This window comes from Elgaria multicarinata, chromosome 4, assembly GCF_023053635.1.
Source record: "Elgaria multicarinata webbii isolate HBS135686 ecotype San Diego chromosome 4, rElgMul1.1.pri, whole genome shotgun sequence".
NCBI lineage: Eukaryota > Metazoa > Chordata > Lepidosauria > Squamata > Anguidae > Elgaria > Elgaria multicarinata.
This window is the reverse complement of record NC_086174.1, coordinates 115,142,841-115,165,337: the sequence shown is the minus strand read 5'-3', so window position 1 is coordinate 115,165,337 and position 22,497 is coordinate 115,142,841. Positions and strand designations below refer to the sequence as shown.

Below are 22,497 nucleotides of genomic sequence, written 5' to 3'. Positions count from 1 at the left end.
CAATGAAGAAAACCAACTGGCTGCTCCATTGCTTATCAAATAATCAATTGATTAAGATGTCACGTGAAGGGCTCCCCCCCCCCCCCTGTTGAATGCACTATTCCATTGGCCACAGTGCTTTCCGGCAGAAGCAGCCAAAAACACCCCAGCTGCTCATATACAGCCGGCAGAATGTGCAATGGCTGATGGGATGCGGCCAGAAGACTGAGGGAGGGAGGTTGGAGCACCGTCAGCCCAGAAGTTCACCAGGACTTTCAGCCACGCAATGGGAGAGGGGCAACACGTCATGTGAGGAGTACCAGGAGAATAATGCACAGTGAGTGTGCTGTTCCCCCCTCCATTGCTTAATATGTCATCCGAACTCAGCCCATGTGGTGAATGCTCACAAAATAACCAACTGTGAGTTGACTATTAACCCACATTTGGATGACTATTGTGGCATCCAAATGTGGCCACAGTCTATCAATGGTTCTTTGTCATGATAGCTATGTATTACCTCCAGTATTAGAAGCCATTTGCCTCCCTATATGAGTTGCAGGGGAATACAAACAGGAGGGTTTTATTGTGCTCAGGTCCTACATGTGAGTCTCCTGTAGGCATCTGGTTGGGCATTGCACAAATAGAGTTCTGGCCTCGATGGACCCTTGGTTTGATCCAGCATGGCTCTTCTTATGTTCTTGATAATAGGAGAGATGTTTACTGGAAAGCTGAACCCATCCAAGTAGGCAATAGCAGCGGGGGAGGGGAATGGCTGAATATCTGCACTCAGCATAAGCTGGCCTCATGTTCTTTATGTCAATGCTTACAGGTCTTGGCATTGCAGCAGCACATCAGATTTGTGCTCCATACTCAATTTAGCTGTGCACAGAATCCATCTGTAAATAATCAGGTTAAATCCAGATATTTCAGTTTAACTGGGTTGTGTATTGGACAGTTTGGTTTGAAAAATCTAAGAGACTGGCAAGGAATAAAATAAGAATCAAGTGCTTTGAGCATCAATCCTGAAAATATAATGGATTAGGCAATCTAATGTTATTTTCAGTTCCTTGAACTTTGTGACTCATATAACAAAAATGTGTGTGCTTATCATTTTTCTGCCTTTTGTTTATTTTGAAAAGTCATTTATTACCTAAGCCGTCAACCAATTCAACATTTTAATTATCAGGCTTTAAATAATGAATGCATGAATTGTTTAAACGTAAATAAATTTGCATATTTCCAAAACATCAATATAGATGCCCTATTCAATTAAATAATCAAGTATAAACACAGAAATTATCTTGCAATTACTCCTTTCCTTAGCAAATAGCAGTTAGGCAGGATCTACACTACTGCTTTAAAATGGTTTATAGCAGTAGTGACAACTATTGGGGCCCAGGACACACTCCAGATACAGTTTTCAAAACAGTTTCAAAGTGTTATATCCTGCTTGTGTAGATATGGCCCTAGATTGCAGGATTGCTTTTATTTCAATTTAGCAATGAGGAGTTAACCATTTTTCATGTTTCTCACCAAAAAATGTTTATTTGAATAATTGGTATCTTTGTGCTTGTAAAAATAATAATAACCCATGTCATTATTAGATACATGCAGCTGTGTAAGTCAGTAAAAGATCTTGGTTTTGATCCAGAGTAAACCTATTGAAATCAAGGACACACATGTGCATTGATTTCAGTAGATCTATTATTATTATTATTATTATTATAATTAATTAATTAATTAATTAATTACATTTATATACCACCCCACAGCCAAGCTCTCTGGGCGGTTCACAATAGTTAAAAAAGTGAACATTAAAAAGAAATATACAAAATTTAAAAGCATAAAAAGCATAAAATACAAACAAAAACAGACAATATCCATTTAAAACAACTGTTCTGGGGTCAGTTAAGAAACTCAGCATATGCTGTTAAATGCCTGGGAGAAGAGAAAAGACTTGACCTGGCACCAAAAAGATAACAATGTTGGCACCTGCTGAAATTCCCTTTTCTATATAACTGTTAAAGATACATGAGCACTGTCCTCCTTTTCATATGGTCACCCTAGATATTGCACTATGAAAGTGGTATATAAAAGGCAGGATCCACAAGAAGCAGGATATAGTGATGTGAAAGCAGTTTATGGTATACATCAATGGGCCCCAACAGTTGTCAGTGCACTTCAGTACTGCTATAAAGCAGTAGTGTGGCTCCTGCCTTTTATATACTGCTTTCATACCACTTCCATTTTGCAATATCCTGTTTGGTGTAGATTAGGCCATAGAGTAGATTCTACTGAGCTAGATGGACCAATGGTCTCACTTGTTATAAGGCAGAAGGCAGCTCCTTAATGTAGCCCTGGCTGCTGCTAAGATGTGTGCCTGAATGTGGACCCATCTGGATCTGGAAAATAGACATTTATCAATATAACTGGAGTGTTTGATCTATTCATCCTCTTGTCATGCAAGGCAGGGCTCCTGCAGCTTTAACTGTTGGGATGAAGAGGGGATGCATACAGCTGACACCTGCTGAAATTCCATTTTCAATGCAACTGTTAAAGATACAGGAGCCCTGTCGTCCTTTCCATATGGTCACCCTAGAGGAAGATAGGAGGACTGTGTATGCTGCTTTGGGCTCCTTGAAGGAAAAGGCAGGATATTAATGTATCACATAAAGAATAAACAAATAATAATGATGGTTGTAAACATCCTCTGATCAATAGAATGGCTTTTCTTCTAGAACAGGAGTGGGGAACCAGATGTTGTTGGACAACGAGTCCCATCAGCCCTATCCAAAATTATGGCAGTAGTAGGCCAAAACATCTGGAGGGCCACAGGTTGCCCACTCGTGCTCTAGAACATCGGAGGATCAGCAGAAATCATGGATGTCACTTTTTTTCAGTACATTCAAAACAAGGAAGGCTGTAGTATGAATAATCTAATGTTACAAAGTGCCCAAAGCACGGTACTACAACACAATATATATACAGGGATAGATAGGGATCATTAACCTTATTTATTTACAAATATACCTGATGCATCACCTGCACGGTCATAGATGGCAACCTATTGCCTAACGAAACTGTGCATACAATTTTCTCATGAGACAATAATATTTTTACAATAAATACTTTCTGATACACAATATGCATATACCACAGTCACAGTTTTTAGATACAGTCAAGTGCTGGCAATGACATCAATATAGTACTGTTTCAGTTATATTTATAGTACAAGATTATGTTTATTATGAAAGACAGCCAGCAGCTGCCATTCACATTTCTCCAAGCTTGAGGCATACCGCCTGTCTTTCATTTTGGAGGCTTTGACCCCACAATAATCTTTGGAGGTGTCTACCCCACAATAATTTACGGGGCTCAGCCAACTCGTTGTTTGTTGCGGGTTTTTCCATCGAAGCTAATGCGTAAACAGGATAACAAAACCGGAGACCTGTCAAGCTCATAACACTGATAAGAATCAAGAAAATAATAAACACAATCTTGTACTATAAATATAGTTGAAACAGTACTACATTGATGTCATTACCAGCACTTGACTGTATCTAAAAACTGTGACTGTGGTATATGTATATTGTGTATCAGAAACTATTGTAAAAAGATTATTGTCTCATGAGTAAATTGTATGCACAGTTTCGTTAGGCAATAGGTTGCCATCTATGACCGTGCAGTTGATGCATCAGGTATATTTGTAAATAAATAAGGTTAATGATAACCATCAATCCCTGTATATATATTGTGTTGTAATAGTGTGCTTGGGGCACTTTGTAACATTACATTTTTTTCAGAACAGCCGAGATCCACAGCACTTTAGAAAATAGGCATCACCGTTATGACATATCTTTTATACTAGAGATGCTGATTCCCAACTTTAGTTTAGATTTCACATCCTTATTCCGAATAATTTCAATAATAAGGCTACAGAGCCCTCACATATTACTTTGTATCCTACAGTGCCTGAAAAGGTTACCAAAACTCAACAACAAATTAATCAAATATCATGGGAGTGGTGGAAAGATGGCATAGTAGCTGTGGGCATTTGTATTACTCTTTAAAAGAAGAAGGTCACTAAAGAAATGTAGCATTTTCTAGCCTGAAAACCTATGTGGGTCTGCAACCATTCCATGGCATGCTGCTGCCCTCTGCCTTGTGTCTGGGGAAGAACCGCTACTGCTCACGGTGTTCATGACAGACGGCATCATCAGCCGTTCTTTAGAAATTGAATCTCATTTTGACTCATGAATCTAAAGCTGCCATTAGACATATGGGATTGTGAGATTCAAAGACAGTAACACCAAGCTTGGTATCTTTAAAAAACAAACCAACCTAAAATCACCTTTCTTGCTGTATCTCAAAATATATCCGCACAGGTGCAAGACATCATTATTGTTCACTGCACAATGGCAGGCGTGCTTGTGCAGTCGTCACACGGTCATTCAGTACTCTTGCAGCATGGCCTTCCCTTTTGTTTCTTGACGTCTTTATTCTTAACTCTGGCTTTTGCCGTTTGCTTTCTCTTTTTTGTTATTTATTCTCTACCGTGGCACCTTCTCCTTCCTGTTTCTTCCCTCTGACATCCCCACCTCCTTATGTCTAATCAGAGTATGATAGTAGAGGAAGTCCAGAATCGTCACCACCCCATGCATTCTAGGAATGCATGAAGGGGTTTGTGGAGCCATGCAGGACAGCCCCATCTCCCCTGTGCCTGGTGGCCGTCAACACCATTATCCCCACAGTCAATGCACATGAGAAGGGCTCTGCCCACACGTAGAGTTCCACCATGCGAGGAGGAATATATGTGCTCAACACAACAGCTGAAAACACTTCTTGTCTTTCATTAATAACACTGAATCCTACAAACCTCTCATAAATACATGCAAATTAAGATCACAACTATAATTTGTTTCAACATGTCACTGTTTTACAAACAATCTGTTGGGCAACATCCAGCATTGCACAAGTAGACTTTCCTTCATGCAACAGAACTTTCCCTTTCGCCCCCCCCCCTCTAGTACCCCACATCCCCTGAAATCTGATGCAGAGGATACCCCCAACTCTCCAGATTAGTTTTGGGGTATGTTCAGTGGAGAGGGGAATCCATTTGATTAGTGGATTCTGTTCCACTGGCAAACGGACACAAGTGGAAACAACCCATTGCATTTATGGTTAACTCCCAGAAGTGATATTTATTTCATAACCTGTGCCTTTTTATAGTCTTCTTATGTGTAAAATAGATGTTACGAAAAGGAATGTTTTAGGTTGAAATCCTTTACCCACTTACCTGGAAGTAAGCCTCATTACTCCTAAGTAGGCATGTATAGGATTGCATTCTCAGGGACTTAAGGAGGAATAGGACCTATCTCCAAATAAAACAATATGAATTGATAAAAGCAGACAATCCCTTGATTTAGATCTGGTCTATACTTGAAAGCGAATAAGGCAAAAGAATCCTGAAATGAGTGGAGTCAGTTCAGGACCACTTAGGTCGCAGTGTAAGATACCATTTCTGAATGCTCCTTAATGTAATTAATTTCCTATAGCTAAAAAGGAGAAATTAGCAGATTGTAGGGTGGCCATATGGAAAGGAGGACAGGGCTCCTGTATCTTTAACAGTTGTATAGAAACGGGAATTTCAGCAACTGTCATTTGTATGCATGCAGCACCTGGTGAAATTCCCTCTTCATCACAACAGTTAACGCTGCAGGAGCCCTGCCCTCTTTTGTATCTGGTGAGCATTCTGAAACATGATTCTTCTACTACAGGTGGAAATTGAATTCTTCTGTTGTGTCAAGAAAGCAATATAACATTGTGTTTACAGGGTCCCATCCCTTGGCAACCACATCATTTTGTCCACATTGTATAACTGGAAAATTCAACATAGACACTAAAGAAAAGTTGTTTTTTAATGCAGCTAAAATACTGCAGATGCAAACTCATAGAGAGGAGTATGAAGACATTCATCAGGATTCTGAAACACCCAATGAAGTGATCTACCCTACTATATGTATTCCTCTTTCATTTTATGCCATCTTCAAGAGAAAGGTGTGTAGGTGGCTGGTGAAATTGTATAACAGATTTTACTGTATAAAATGAGATCGCGTAACATACGAAGCTCCATCCACATATGAAGTTTCAAGATTAAGTTGCTTGGCAAAAGATCAGGTGTGAAACCTGAAGATTCAGATGTGGCTTCCAGTACCTTGTGGTATGTCGGATATCATTTTGCAGCTTAAATAATAAATGCAGCATCATTCATCCCTTGTACTTGTAGTATCTCCAGTGACTGCTTACAAAACGTAGCAAACCAACTTCACACTTTAAATTTAAACCAATCCAGTGCAATAAAATATTTATATTTTTCAATAAAAAAACACCATTAGCATCACACAGAGGTACTGTTCCTGCAGCATGTTAGATGAGAAAAGGGAGAGAAAATACCTAGTACATAAACCAAGGTATGCATCTGTAGCTCTTTCATGCTTACTTACGGGTGACTGAGCAAATCAGTATTCATACACTTGGGTACATAAGATCAGGCATAAATGCAAAGGGTCCGTGAGCATCCCATGAGTGGACCTCTGCTCACAGGATGCTCTGGCTGGTGGAATGGGGAAAGGAATGTTTGCCATTTCTCCCTGCAGGCCCCTCCCATCTGCTCTAGAGGTTTGAGGGACCCTCCAGAATAGGGGAGGGAGAAGGTACCGAGGGAGGGAGAATCAGCAAAATTTTCTATCCCTCTGCCCCATTCCACCGGCAGGATCTCCCATTGGATCACAAGCCCTTCTGTGAAAGGAAAGAGCCCTTGTATTCACAGAAGGGAACTCGGGGTTTATATTGTTTACAGGTTACTGGTATTTCTATGTGGGAACTTCCTACAGCCTCATTTCAGCACTTTAGTGCAAAACTGCCATTGACAGTCAAACAATCCACAAAATAATATGTACAATGTTGCAAAGTATTCATTTACCAACAGTTGTCCTTTCCCTGTATATAATTATGGAACTTCTCCGCCCAAGAGATATGTTTAGCTCCCACCCTATTTCCTTTTAGTCAGGCCCTAAAGACATCTTTATTTCAATCTGCTTTTAGTTAAAGGGGGGTTGATTAATGTTATTCTTGCTCTTTCTTGTTGAATGTAAGGATTGTTGAACTTATGATGAGATGGCTGGCCTGAAACAGTATATATTGCTCATCCTGTTTTATGATTTAAATGTTGATTCTGATACCTTTAAAATGTTTTTGCTGTATTTTTACACCACCTTGGATTTTTTAAAAAAAATACATTGTGAAAAGCAATCTAGAAGTGTCAAGGGAACATCTAGTTTGGCCCTGAGAGTCCAGAAAAAGAAGACCCTCATACAAAAGCTCCTACTTTTACTGCAATGAAGAGAGCTTTCTTCACAAAGCTTTCTTCTGGCACAAGTTGTCAAAGCGTTTCATATGCAAAACCCTGCTGTAATCCTTCAAGAGCCCTGTGAGGTAAGTCAGTATGATGATCCCCCATATCGTAGGTGAGTTGGGGAGGGACGCAGACTGAGAGGGAGTGGTTTACTAAGGCCATCTAGTGAGTTCATGGCAGAAGTGTGATTTGAACCAAGGACTTCCTGGTTCATAACTCAGCCTCTTAGCCATTAACACCACTAACTACAACTCCCATTATCCTGATCATTGGCCATGCTGGCTGAAGCTTGTAGGGGTTGTAATCCAAAACACCTGGAGGGCACCAGGTTGCCTTCCCATGCACTAACCCTGCCACCATGTCCATGCTAGATAAAATATTCCAAAAACTTATTCCTTTCCACATCCATTTCTTCCATTTCCATCTCATACTGTTTCATGGCCACAAAATATCGGACAAAGTTGTCACCGAGGGCTTCCCTGATGCACTCGTCTTCCTGAAGCGCAACAAGAGCATCTTCCAGTTTGAGAGGGATTGTTGCAGCTCTCAACTGAGTGGAGGTCTGGCTCTCCTCCGACCCCTCCTGGAAGCTGAGGCCTCTCTTTATGCCATCCAGACCTGCAGCGATCGTCGCAGACAGCACAAGGTAAGGATTTGCTGTCGCTGAGCCCAGCTTGTTTTCTAGCCGAGTTCCTTTTTCGCCGTGACTTTTGATGTTAAATACGCTGTTGTTGTCATTACAGGCCCACTTGGCCATCACCGTCTCCCTTGAATCCTTGCTGTAGGCATTGTAGCGTTTACGGCAGCTGATCGTTGGAGCCATTAGACAGCTGAGAGCGGCAGAATGCACCAAGAGTCCAGCAAGCCAATTCTTTCCGATGCTGGTAAACTCTGTGGGTTCGGAACTCAAGGAAAACAAGTTATTCTGCCCGGTGCTGTCCCAAAGGCTATGCGACAGGATGCCCGAGTTGCAGAATCCATTCTCGGTGAAAAAACTGGCAATGTAGCTGTATTTTTTGGCCACTTCTTTGATGCCTGTTCGGAAGGTGAAGGCGCTATCAGCTGCACTGAGGCCAAACTCAGGGTGAAAAGAGATCTCCATTTGCCCAGGTCCTGTGGAAGAGGAGAAACTCTCAATATTGGCCCCAGCATGATACATCCCATCAATGAGTTCTTGAATGAAAGACTGGTCATGGTTATTTAGTATGGTTGCTGTGGGAAAAGAGATTGACTTTGAATTGAGAATTTCAGCAATGCCGTAAATGCAGAACTCATAAGTGAAGGCGGAATACAGCACCAAGCCGTTGTCCTGGAGCTGGCTCAGCTGTTGCTTGGCAATGTACCTGGGCGAAGTCAACAGAGGTTTGCCCGTTACAGTGAAGGAGTCGCATATCACCCTTGCTGTTTGTTCAGTCCATGGTAAAACCCGAAACGTTGATAAATCAGGACTCAGGACTATGTCACAGTTGAAATTGCTTGCACTGATGTGGTTGATTTCATTATCCTTTGGATTCAGGGTCAGTTCAAGATGGCCTCTAGGCATGGTGACACCATGGATTGCTTTGGTCTAAACAGGAGGAGGAAGGTAGGACTGCTTTAGACACTTCAAAGTTGCAATTATAAGGTATAATGATTATGGGGCTGTCTATATGCGGTAGCTGTGAATCAGTGCTGTGTCAGTTATATGACGTAGCCATAGATTCGCAGCCACCATGGGGCTTTTCTGCAAAGCTGTGAAGTAAGAAAGTTGCAGACTTATCCCAACTTTTTCAGTGGGAGCAAGGTCACTCTGGCTCTTCTGCAGTCTGACCTCGCTCCATGGCTGATCTGGCAGAAGAGGTCCTGGCAGATGGCAACTGTCAATTGGTTGCCAGAAGCCTGGAAGAGAGAGGGGGTGGCTCCAGGACCTGGATGACCACTGGAACCCCCACGCTCCCTCCTTGGTGTGGGGATTACCCAACACCCTCCCCATCACCACCAGAGGAGAGAAACCATGGGGCTAAGGGAGTTAACGGTGCCAACTCGGTGCTGTGAAGTCAGCCCCGATGATGATGATGATGATGATGATGATGACAGGAATAAATGATATGCCCATGTGGGTTCAAATTCTGAGTAGTGGCAGTACGATTTTAAAAGTCAGCGATTTGCCCCACAGAGGAGTCACAAACTGTATATCGGGGATGTCGAACCTTTTTCAGCTTGAGGGCTGAACTCAATTTTAAAGAAGCTCTTGGAGGCCCACATTCTAGTGTTGGGCGGGGCCAAAGACAAAAGGGGCATGGCCAAAATACCAAAAATGACCACCTTCTTTCAGTTTACAGCTCTTTACTGCCGGTAAGAGAGCCTTAGGAGATGTATTTCAACTTTTTAAAGATATTTATACACTGAAAGCTGGCTTACAAATATTTTGCATAAATAATTAATAATGAATTAATAATTAAATTATTAAAATAACTAATAATTAAATCAACATACATTTTCATATGAGGGGGAGAAAAACAATACTTCTGAAGGTGAAAATGTTTTGTTTTTAACGATGCACATGTGGGTCACAGCAGCCATAATGTCCACAGAAGAGACATTCCCCCTGCTCTCACACACGAGGGAATGCCTCTTGAGACAGCACTTCCCAACCACAGTTGCCTCTTCTGAATCGCCAAAAGAACAGAAAATGTATTATCCAAAAATAGGACAAAATAGGATGCCAATTTGCATATATTTTGCATATGTTAATCTATGTTGACATGCAAATTTAGAAATAATTGAAGTAGAAATACAGTACATCTCATCATAGTGAGGAAGACTGTGACCAGGGGTACTTTTGTGCCTTGCTCAATCTGCTATCCAGATGCTGTTAATGGGCAACTTCAAGGCCCAGTTCTTCCCAGTTCATCACCTTCTGATGATTCTTTATCCGGACAGCCCTTCAAATAGAGGACACACTCAAATTAAAGGACAGCCTTCTGGCAGCCCTTCAAAAAGAGAACTGTCCTCTGCAACAGGCATCCTATTGCCATCCAATAGTTTCAGAACTTGTCATTTAAATATTGGGTGTCCAATTCATCACTGGCACCTTTTTAGTTGATCAAAATGCTTCCATGAGTTACTCTAATTAACGAATCAACAAAATGCTGTAGCCCTATAATTTAGATTCTTGTTCCTCAGCCCACCAATCTCTTAAGGCCTGCTAAACCTCTCTGCCTGCTCTTCATCCTGTGCAATACTTTGCCTCCCCACCTTCCAGTGATGCTCCTTGTCTCTCATTTGAGTCCTGGCCTTCCAGTAGTGCACAGCATCATAAGGGAAAATTATGGTCAGGACTAGGCTCCAGTCACTGAGCACAGCAATCAGTAGGTCACATGCTGACCCCTGAGCAGTATGTTGAAAGGTAAAGATGGTCACAACTCAACTATTTCAATGAAGAGTCTTGTGGCACCTTAAAGGCTAACACATTTGTTTTGGTATAAGCTTTCCCTTGGCATAGGTAACACCTAGACCCATACATGAATGAATGATTGGAAAAAGATGGTGCTGTTAACTTTCATGAGCATTCAACTGTCTCTGGAAGAGAGTTTATTTCTTTTAATGCCTAAATAACATCTGAGAAAGAAAACTGATCTAAGCCTTAGAGTTTTAAAAGAAACTGTGGCAAGATCTAAAAACAATTTTTAAAATGGGTTTTTGTATTTAATTTTATTTTGCTTCAAAGAAGGTTTAGAATCAAAGCAAAATGCGACTCAATTTCCAAACACACTGGTATATTTTTCATGATCGCCCAGTGAAACCTGAAATATTCATGACAAGATTAAAGCTAAAGTACAGCATATAAACCATCCACGCTCAGTATTACATAAACAATACACCAAAATGCTCTTAGAGGGCTCTAGTTTTTATATACCTGCTACCAAAAGCTTCATAACATGACTTTTATTTATTGGATCACCAGCATAGCCAATGTTGTTATTAAGCCATCATGCATTTCAGCAGTATTTTTCTTATCTGATTTAAGTGTTGAAAAGAGAATTCTTCATAACTAAAATGGTTCCCATGCTATCAACTTAGTGTCTTTTGTTATTTGCTCCTGGCCTTCTCTTGCAGTATGCCAATGTCAAATAAAAACAGAATGTTTGTCAATGTAATAAATGTAAAAAGATAACTCTGGGAAGGGAGAGTCTTCGATGTGTAAAAAGAAGCAGCGTTGCCAGACTTCCTTTATTAGATTTGCATTTCTACAGTTTGAAGAATGGCTGTTTTGGGTAGATGAAATAAGTCAAAATCCTTGCAGGGTATTGATGAAGGAAGCAGGCAGGCATGATTGTTGTAAGCTTAAACTGCATTGCACGTGACAAAGGGTAGTGGAGTAGCAAATTGTCTCCGCATACCAGAAAACAGAAGATGTAAGAACATACCTGGAAAAAGCGAGAAGGAATGCTCTTTGATCTTGACACCCCATGAAGGTCTGTTGCTTCAAACCTGACAAAATGTATGTTGTCCCTGGCCATCTGTTCTTTAATGCATTCAATTTCAGAAACCAAGTGAAGAGGAATGGGAAAGCCAGGGTTATTTACACCAGGATCTCTGCTGTGCTCTTTAAAAAAATAAAGAAAAGAAACACAATTGAACACTATGACTCCATCACACCTATTTTTGCCCCTGGTTTGCCTCCTTGTTTTTTACCTCGGTTTCATAAGCCTGGCAAGCGTTCCTCCCTCTCACGATCATCGCTATACCAGCGAACTCTCTTTTCACTTGTTTGCTCTCCCGCTGCTATTGCGCCCATCCCGCCCCTTCTCCTTCCCCCTCCAGTTCATTGGTTCTTGTCGTTGATGGACATTGTGATCAAGTGGCAGCCCCCGTCTCCTGCAGAGCTCCTGTATCTTTAACAGTTGCATAAAAAAGGGAATTTCAGTAGGTGTTATTTGTATGCATGCAGTACCTGGCAAAATTCTCTTTTTATCACAACAGTTAAAGCTGCAGGAGCCCTGCCCTCTTTTGTATCTGGTCACTCTAGTGTAGCTCCTGCAGCTTTAACTGTTGTGATGAAGAGGGAATGTCACCAGGTGCTGCATGCATACAAATGTCACCTGTTGAAATTCCCTTTTCTATGCAACTGTTAAAAATACAGTAAGGTGACCTTTCCATATGGTCACCTTTTTCAGCCAAATTCTATTTCAGAGAAGCTCCTGGGGGGTGGGCATTCCAGTGGTGGGAGGAGCCAAAGGCAAAAGTGGGTGGGGCCAAAATAATCCAAACACTCCCCCCACAAATCCCATTGTTACCGATTTATAGTAGTAAGCATGTCTTTTTAGAAATAAGCAGGAAAGAGTAACTCAACAACACTTTCAAATAGCATCCCAAACACCAGGCCTCTACATGACTTCTCAGAGGTAGCATGAGCATCATGTCCATTCTCAAGTAAGCAGGACAAGGATCAGAAGAATAGAAAGCAGGACTGAGCCATTCAGCAGCACTTCCAAATAACATGTCTGCCTACTCAGAAGCGACCATGAGCATCATTTCTACCGTTACTACTTAGACGTATGCAGGGCAAGCCTCTGTATATCTACTCAGATCTATGCAATAAAGAAACTCTCAGCAGCACTTTCAAACAGCATTTCTACCCAGAAGTATGAGTATCATGTCTACTCACAAGGAAGCAAGGAAGCTTCAGTAAGACTTCTTAGAAATAAGCAGTACGATGCTCAGAAGGAAACAGGACTGAATCACTCAGCATCTTTCTCCTCTGGCCTCACCCCTTCTGCCCTGAGGGGAAAGCTGATCAGCTGCTGATCTGAGATAAGAGTTTGGTGGATGGGGAGGAGAAGCCAGGGGAGAAAGCTGCCAGGCCAGTTGAGGAACCCACATCCATCCATTGCATGCAGATACTGTGAATATCCAGCTTCCTAATGACTGCCACACCAAAAATATCACTGCTAATTGTTTCAGAGGGCAGTATCCAACGGTCTTATTCTGCAAACTCAAACAGCGCTATCAGAGCGCTGCTGAATCTTTCTGTTGCGCAAACAATTGCCTATTATGCTTGTGCAACCAGTTGCACAATGCAGTGCACAACAGGTTGAACAAGAGTTTATTTATTTATTTATTTATTTATTTATTTATTTAAGGATTTTTATGCTGCCGTTCAGCCCAAAAAGGCTCTCACGGCGGCTTACAAAAGTATTTCTTGACAGTCCCTGCCCACAGGCTTACAATCTAAAAGACATGACACAAAAGGAAAAGGGATTGGGAGGGAGAAGGAGGAGGGGGAAAAGGAAAGCAAATTCAGGCACTACAATCTTAGTTGCAAAGTTCAGCAGTTACAGTTGACAGCAGGAGGGAGGGGGCTCTCAGCTGGAGCTGGACCCAGGCACGGTGGAGAGGTGCCTGGCTGCTGCTTCCTCCCCCACTGGTGGCCTCTGCAGACACAGTTGGTAGCAGGAGGGAGGGGGCTCTCAGCTGGAGCTGGACCCAGGTAATTGTAATGCAAAATTACTGAATCTGATCCTTGTACCTAGTTCGGAAACTTCAATTAGTTCAAAATATGGCAGCTAGGTTGGTCACTGATACACCTAGGGATGAGCATATTACCCCAACATTAAAATCACTCCACTGGCTGCCAATTAGTTTCCGGGCAAAGTACAAAGTGTTGGTCATTACCTTTAAAGCCCTACATGGATTGGGTCCAGGTTACCTATGGGATCGCCTTCTTACAATCCACCCCACACACTCAGGTCCTCTTAAGAGAACTTACTTCAGGCAGCCAAAACTAGGCTGGCAACTGTTACCCAGAGGACCTTTTCTTCTGTCACCCCCAGACTGTGGAATGGCCTGCCTGACGAAATTCATCAACTTAACTCTCTCTCTCCGAGTTTAAGACAGCTATAAAGAAAACTTTTATCCCTTTCTATTCAATCCTCACGTGCGCACACACAGGAGAGACACAAAACTTCATCACATCTAGTCAAATGCATGGCTCCCGTCGTTTCTTCTGTCACCGCTCCCACATTGCTTCCTGAAAACAGGAAGTAATTAGCACCTTTCAGTCCGGTAGGAGAGAGCAGCAACCGGACTTAAAGAGGGTTTTTTTTTTGTGGCACAATAATGGCTTTATTTAATGATTTTGAAGGAATTTGGAAACAGTTCCTAATATTTGTGTTTTCTAAGGGAAGTGGGAAACCGCCAGCAGAAGAAAGTATGAGATTTTGGAATCAGGAATGAGATCCCGAGGTGGGGGGCGCACTTATATGTTAAGTTTGATTATGTTATTTAGATATGATATTATGTATTCAACATTTATTCAACATTCATGTAGTATGTTGTTTTCTTTAATTGTAATGTTGTATGTTCAAGTATTGTAGAAAATAATATATATATATATATATATATATATATATATATATATATATAATGGCTTTATAACAACCCCGTTTAAATCCCAATAACAATCCAGAACTGGAAGAAGTGGTAAATTGCGGAAGAAAATGCCCCTCTGAGGTCACCCAGAGTCCTGCTGCCCTTATTCTCCTACCAACGAGAGTGGCACAGGCATCATGATGGGGCATTGCATCTGACAGGCCTATCCAGATGAATTTTAAACCAAGAATTTTAAGATGTCTTGTATTTTATATATATTGTATTGGTTTTATATGCTCTTTTAATTAATTTTATGTATTTGATTTATATTGTATTGTTGTACTAATGTTGTTGACTTGATTTAACATTGGTTATTTGGATTATCGTTATGGTATTGGATTATCATTATTTATTTGCTTTCATTTTATTGTACACCACTTTAGGATACCATGAAGAATGGCAACATGCAAATCCCTATGATCAATTATACCAATAACGCAAAATGCTGTTGCAGTTCAATAGATATCTAACACCATCCCTTAATGTGGCCTTCCCTGATAGAATGCCCTCCAGATGTTTTGGACTACAATCCCAATCAGCCCCACCCAAAATGGCCAATGGTCAAGACTGATGGGAGTAATAGTCCAAACCATCTGAGAGCACCTGATTGGGGAAGACTGCCTTAATGGCATACGGAGAGCTGAGGTATCCTTACCAGGTGTGGGCTCAAATTTAGTGCCTGGAGTGCTGCCCGCTTTGGGGGAAGATGCCCGTTTAGTCCTGACAGGATGCTCCATTTCATCAGTTTCAGATGGGCACTTCTCCAGCCCAGCAGAGCTGTGAACCGGTTGCGGCTTCCCTATCTGCCCTGCTCCATGTTTGTGCCCACTAGGGATCGTCTTGTCACCTCCTCTTAAATGAGGATGAAATGTTTCCACGCATCTACTTTGTTTCTCACTAGACTTCAGCAGCAATGTATGGGAAGAGGTCCTGCCAAGTTTTCCACTATTCCTGGCCCTGGTACTCAACAATGGACTCTCTTTCAATAGGTTTTTCAACTCTTGCAAAGTTTCTTTGGAAATCCCAGAGCCCAGAGCAAAAGCATCTTTGCTGTCTTCTTTGTCCTGGGTTGCTACATGATGATCTCTGTCCTTTTTCTCTGTTGTGTGGATCATATGCCCTTCCTGTGCTGAGCCATGTTTTTCTTCATCATTTGTTGATGTCCCTGAATTCTCCCTGGGTTTTGCAGCATCTAGCCACACAATCTCCTCTTCTTTGCCCTCTAAGTCTTGTCTCAGTGTCTGATCTTCTTTACCCATCGTTTCTATTCCCCAGGGATCTTCTGGATTGCCTTCACATGGTGCATCTCTGCCTTGTTGCAGGACATCTTTTGTATAACAGTCTTTCTTAGGGTTATTATCACCTGCTTTCTGCATTGCTGGGAACCCTGGTGGGTTCTCAAGAGGTTTATCTGCCCGGGGGTTGTAGTGACCAAACACTCTTTGATCAGAAGTGTCTGGAGGATGAGACACATCCATTGTTTCACATCCTGCTGCAGGGATTTGCTCCCCAGTGTCTACTCTTCTTTTGCTCTTTAACCCACATATACAGTTGCCATCAACTTCTTCATTGTCAATTCCAGCAGTGCTCTGTAATCATCAAGAAATATCAACAATACACTCGAATCAAATGAAATCTGCACTTAACAGTGGCATCACTTTTTAATGTATATTTTTTCAAGTTTATATACTTATTGAATGGATTCCTTCCATCATGAAATCAGGACCAAAGCATAATCCAATACATTGGTTTGGATGCAGATTTAACTGTGTGCAACCAGGCTGACAGACGCAGACTTCTTCACTCCCTCATCCCCATGGCAGCCCCACCACCCCCTGAAAATGCTATGTAGAGGTCAGGGGACCATGCTGAATGGGGTCAGTTGTGGTGAGTGAGAGAAGAGGAAACCCCCCAAAATTAGGTGGAGGCATCTTCCATAAGCAAGCCTGTCCATCCACAGAAGGCAGATTCTGAATCCAATCCATTGCAAATACAGTTAGATTTAGTACACCATATATATGTTCTCTCTTCTGTTTAATTTGCTTAATATAGATTATCATCATCATCATCACCATCATCATCATCATCATCTCTCTTTTCTCACTCGTGGAGGTTTTTCTACACTGACATGACGTGCTTTGCCAAGTCATGCTGTCTTTTATTTCCTCACAATAGAGCATGTTTTAAGTATGACTGCTTCCTGGATGTTTTCTGTATAGTTTTTTGATGTGATGCCAGGGGCTGATGTGACTAATGGAATAACTGTGACCTTTTCCTGTTGCCATTGTTCTTTTACTTACAAAGAAAGTTCTTTCTATTATTATTATTATTATTATTATTATTATTATTATTATTATTATTATATTTCTATCCCACCTTTTTTTCTGTTGCAAGGAACCCAGAGTGGCTTACATGGCATTTCTGCTCCCCATTTTATCCTCACAACAACCCTGTGATGTAGGTTAGGCTGAGAGACTGTGATTGGCCCAAAGCCACCCAGTGAGCTTCCATGGTCAAGTGGGGATTAGAAACCAGATCTCCCAAGTCCAATACTCTAACCACTACAGCCCACTGGCTCTATATCTCATCATATTTCCTTATCTTGTTTCTTTTCTGATGACCTATAATTGGGCAAATTATCGGAAATCTAACCTTTCACTGCATCAATAAGGCAAGTCAAATAAGACATCAAGCCTTCTTTCTGGTATTTCTGTGCTCAAGGACTCCTGTCCAGGGAAAGGTAAAGTCCACATGATTTTTAATCATGTGGGTGTTTTTTACTTTTCTGGGGGTGGGGGAAGGTAGCTTTCTTATTTTATTACAACCATCTGCTCAAATTTCTCAGCCCCAGAAAAATATTCTTCAGCCCAAGCCTGATGGGGACACCAGGAACACATAGGCAAATAAGTGATACCATCCAACAGCTGGTGTTGCCCATATATAGCCTATCCAAAGGGGTTTTAAAAATTCACTTACTGGGAAGATGGAGCAAAGGAAGGATTCAATCTCTTCTCTCCCCTCTTCCCTGCCAGACAGCCAATGAAACTGTCAGATTTTAGCCTGTCAAAAAAGCTCAGTCCTGTCTGCTTTGTGCACTCTCCTTTGGATGAGGGCACTTGTCTACAGTGCTTAATCTATAGAGAAAGGCTTTCCAGGCATCAAAGCTTCAAATGTTCTTCGCCCTAATCCTCCTATGTGAGGACTTTTTCAGAGTGGTAAGAGAAATTTACTCAGCTCCTGCCAGGGGATTTTTTTTTCATTTATTACTTCATAAATTCCCTGGTTAAGTCCTTGGTTTGAAAACAGATGCTGGGGCTGAACCTTGGTGAGCCCTGTCTGCCTTGCATCAAAGTGACGCACGGCTGACATAAGATTGCGCCATTTCAATAGAAGACGCACTGTTAATTCAGTTCTGCATCATCTGCGAGTCAGCACTCATAAAATAATGTACCATTATCCATTGGGAGTTTGCTTATTTTGAGAAAATATAGAATGTCCTGTTTGTGTGCAGCATTTCTAAACGTGAAGCCAGTTGCCAAAGGGTCTGCTGACCATGGCATCTGCATGTTTGTTGGGAAAGAGTCCCATGAGCATAGAGCCAAATGTGTATCGGGTACTTCCCATGATTAGGAATTTTGATTATCTTTTGGTTCCTAATTGTGCAAAAGAGCCCTATATACATACAACTCATTACTGCTGTATGGGCAGGTGCCATGATCAATAGGTATATCAGCACTGGGCTGGGAGTGGAGCTAGAAGGTACAGTCTCATTCCCCCATCAATGCTTCAATGCATGTGTGATGTGGAGGGGGTCTTATGAACACCCCTCAGCCAGATGCCTCTCTAGAATATCCCAAGCAGAGCGCAGAGGCGATCAACTTCCTCTATTGCTAGTCCCCAAACAAAAAAAACACACACTGACCACTCTGTATTATATAATTATGTGTTGTTTCTGGATAGAGAAGATCTATTAGGAAAGTTAGCTTCTTTGAAATTGACACTTTCCAGGATTCTTATCTGAAATGTAGTGCCTTAAAACTGTAAGGGTCCCTGAATCTTTAGATGATGGTGCATTTTGCAGTGTTCACCGCCAACCACAGTGTTTTAATACATCCAAAGATTTCAGTAAGTTCTTCCTATCGAAAAGGAGATGGGGTTCCCAGAGCATAAAGCAAACTTTAAATGACCCGCAGAGGGAAACAAAAGTGTGAGGAGGAAGATACTCATCAATATTGCATCTCTTATAGAAATTATGTGATGTGGGAAGGGAATCCTCAGTGAGATCTTCAGAAAAGAAGAATTACAAGGCAGACAGTTTTACCTTCTCTCTAAAAACACCATCTGGAAATTAAAAGACTTAAGGGAATATTTTTTTTAAAAAAAAAACCATTAAAGTCAATTCAATGCAGAAATAAACAGAACTAATGGCAGCCATTTGAAAATCTAGTTAGTTGGATTTAAGCACTGGGCATTAACAGTCTACATCTGGAGATAAGATATATTGTGTATTTTTTTTCAGAGAGTTAGTGGTGTGATACAAAACCTGGGCAGAATCTACACTACTGCTTTAAAACGGTTTATAACAGTAGTGACAACTGTTGGGGCCCAGGATACACTCCATATATATAGTTTTCAAACCGTTTTCAAAGCATCATATCCTGTTTGATGTAGATCTGCCCCTGGTCTACACATGCAGCATAGTGATGTGACAAATTCCTGAGGTAGTAGATAGATAGGAAGCAGTAGATGTGGTACGCAGGAGGAGGAATCACATTTTTTAATGCTTCCCTGATTTAAAATAAAAGCTTCCTGCAAATAGAAAAAGAGGACAGCCTGGAAGCAGAATGGACTAAAACCATTATTTCTGAAGTTCTAGTTTTTAAGGTGCAGGGAGTGTTTCTTTTATATGGAAAAAAAATGGCACCTCTTCCTGCAGCCTGAAGTGGTACAGCCCGCTACAGCACTTTGCTACCTCAGGACTTTGCCACTTCAGCCTTGATGTTCTCAGCCACAACCCGTATGGAAAAAGAGAATCTTCACGCCTTCTCTGCCCTCTAGAAACTTATTGCAGGAGAAGCCAAGAGCTGAGAATTGTCCCCCTCAGTTCCCATCCATAGCCCCCAAGCTGCAGCTTCCTGTGGGTATATAGTTCTGCCAGACCCACCTTCCCCAACTTGCCACCCTCCAGATGTGTAGCCTGGCTGGGAGTTGTAGTCCAACACATCTGGAGGGCGCCAGGTGTATCAGACTAAGACCTTTGCACCCTCACTGATTCCCAGAAGGTGAGCTAATCTCAGTGGGCTTTGTCTGCCTTCCTTCTGAGTATGCTTCAGGCCCTTGGCCTTTGATCTGGTGCTTAGAAGAGGTTTGCATCGGTTTAGTCTTCCTTTGTTGTCTTCCTAACGCAGCAGGAGTTAATTCATTTGCACCCCTAAAAAACAACCTACTGTGGCCCAGGAAGATCTAATGTTGATACTGCTACAGATCCTGTGTCCGTTCAGCTCTCTGAGGTTTGCTTTAGTCCACTGCTTGTTAGCACAACCCTGATGACCACAGCTGTCAATGTGATCTTATGTATATTTTCCGTTGTGTTGAAAGGGGCTTACTCCCTACTAAGTGTTTTAGGATTGCAGCCTGTCTAGGTTGATTGCATCTTAATAATCGTTACTTGGAGTGTGGATTTTTACCAACAGAAATAACCCCATTTGCTAAATGAAGTGCCATACACATTCATAAATCCAGCTTGCATTCTGTCAGCACAGATCTGTTATTGGCTGCCACTGCTTCCCCCACCCCATGAAAAAAAATTCTGAGGAATCTGTGAAGTCGGGCCCGCTCTACCATTTGGCAGAATGAGGCGACCACCTCAGGTTGCAGATACTGAGGGGTGGGAGAGGTGTTGGAGGACTGAGTTGTATATACCACAGCTTGCCCTTTGGAGCAGTTGGAGGATGTTCTCGTGTTGAAGATTCAACTGCCAGTTCAATCAGATTTATTTATTTTATATCCTGCCTTTTCTCCTCCAAGGAACCCTCCTGCTCTCCATTTGATCATCATAACAAAAACCTTTTGAGGCAGGTTGGGCTGAGAGTCTGTGACTGGCCCAAACTCACCCAATGGGTTTCCATGGCTGAGTGGGGACTAAAACCTGGATCTCTTGACTCTCGGTTCAATACTCACCACACTGGTTTTATATAAAAAATATCATAGCAATTATTTTGTTGGTTCCTACAAGATGTGCTACTCTATTAGCTTCTCTTTCGCTCTCTCTCAGTACCTCCCCCCATCCCCTATATGCAATCAAAGTGCCATGATGAAGGTGGTGATGGTGATGAAAGCTGCCTGAAGAATTTCTGCTTGTTACCCAGAGAGACCACATAGGCTTGGATGTCACGTTCCTATGGGTGGTGACAGAAGTGGGATAGGTAATTTCCACCAATTCCCCCTTCATTGCCCTGTGCCACCCAAAAATGTGCTCTGGAGTGTTGGGGCACCCTCCTGAATAGTGTGGAAGATGGAGATGAAGGCTGCAGAGGGAAGGAGGAATTGTCAGAGTCCCCTCCATAAAGAAGGAGCACTTCCATCCATGGAAGGGTAACTCAGGATCCAACCAGAGTGTCTTTATGGGTAGCAATCTGAATTGTTCCTGAAAAATAGATTCGTCCTCATCTTCTAGCCCAAACGTAGGGCACAATCCAGCCCCTTTGAAGCCTAATAGTTTCAATGGGAGAGTTAAGCAAAGGCTTAACTTTTCCCTCATTGAAATCAATAAAAGGGGGCTGGCTTGTGCCCCATATTTGTCAACCAACTTCGAAGCAAAGACAAGCTTGTTTAATTCTGTTCATAAGGACCACAGCATGAACAGTATAACTGTCCAACTTAACACAGACAACTAATTTCTTTGGGAGGCTTTAGTGTAGCTTCCAACTTCAAAGGAAAAATGCTGCTGCTTGATGAGGACCCAACACATGAAACACCTCAAACTTCGCCTATCTAGCAATTTCAGATTCAAGATAGAAAGCAATGGTGTTTGGGGTTGATTAAGCTCTTATCCAACACTGCATGTTTAGCCTTTAAAATATAATAATAATAACACTTATTCACTTAGAGTATTTATATCTCGCTTTTCAGTACAATATTGCTCAAGGGAGCTAACAGAAAGGAAAAAAATTCTTTTGGTTGAACATCATTCACAAGCAAAAACATGTTTTACCTGGCGAGTGGGCTTGTCTTTGTCCATCTCCTGCGCATGTTGGTTCAATATGGTCAAGGAGAGAAAAATGCACCCAGCATTTATAGCTGTGTCTAAAACAAACATGAGCTAGCACAGAATTTCTGTATGATTCTCTCTTCCAGAAGGCCCTGGAACAAGGGGGGGGGCAAACAAGCCCTAAAAAGGGGTCACAACCAGGAGTATGGTTTGCTGGAACAGTTTTAAAACAGTCAAGTGACAAATGCTCATTTCTAGCTGACTAACTGCCAGAAAACAAAAACAACAGGGGACATAGAACTTTTGTTGAACTATTGTTTTCAGAAGTGTTTTTTAAAAAAGAAAAAAGAAATTACATTTATTAATTTTTGTTCCGAAATGCAATGTTTTCTCAATTATAACGAAGTATTGTGGAACCCAGCACGGCAAGATAGAGTTTGCACTAAACAGAATCAGCCTTGTCTCTCTTGTTCATGGTGCT

General features: G+C 41.7%; 1 protein-coding gene across 1 annotated transcript; it reads right to left on the bottom strand.

Moving 5' to 3' along the window:
* Positions 1–7,760: 7,760 nt before the first annotated feature.
* On the bottom strand, positions 7,761–22,046 carry LGSN (lengsin, lens protein with glutamine synthetase domain). The gene is made up of 4 exons (XM_063125474.1): positions 22,020–22,046; positions 15,462–16,395; positions 11,803–11,981; positions 7,761–8,960 (listed from the first exon to the last, which is right to left on the bottom strand). Exons 1-4 carry the CDS (start codon positions 22,044–22,046, stop codon positions 7,761–7,763), a joined length of 2,340 nt encoding a protein of 779 aa, XP_062981544.1.
* Positions 22,047–22,497: the final 451 nt, after the last annotated feature.

What these genes read in the sequence shown, in the direction of transcription:
- LGSN (XM_063125474.1), bottom strand. Translation starts at nt 22,046, where the DNA reads ATGGACAAAGACAAGCCCACTCGCCAG. An exon ending in TAAATTTGAGCCCACACCTG is followed by an intron (nt 11,982 to 15,461) that starts GTAAGGATACCT and finishes ATTTTTTTAAAG; the next exon opens with AGCACAGCAGAGATCCTGGT. An exon ending in TTCCTTCTCGCTTTTTCCAG is followed by an intron (nt 8,961 to 11,802) that starts GTATGTTCTTAC and finishes CCTCCTGTTTAG; the next exon opens with ACCAAAGCAATCCATGGTGT.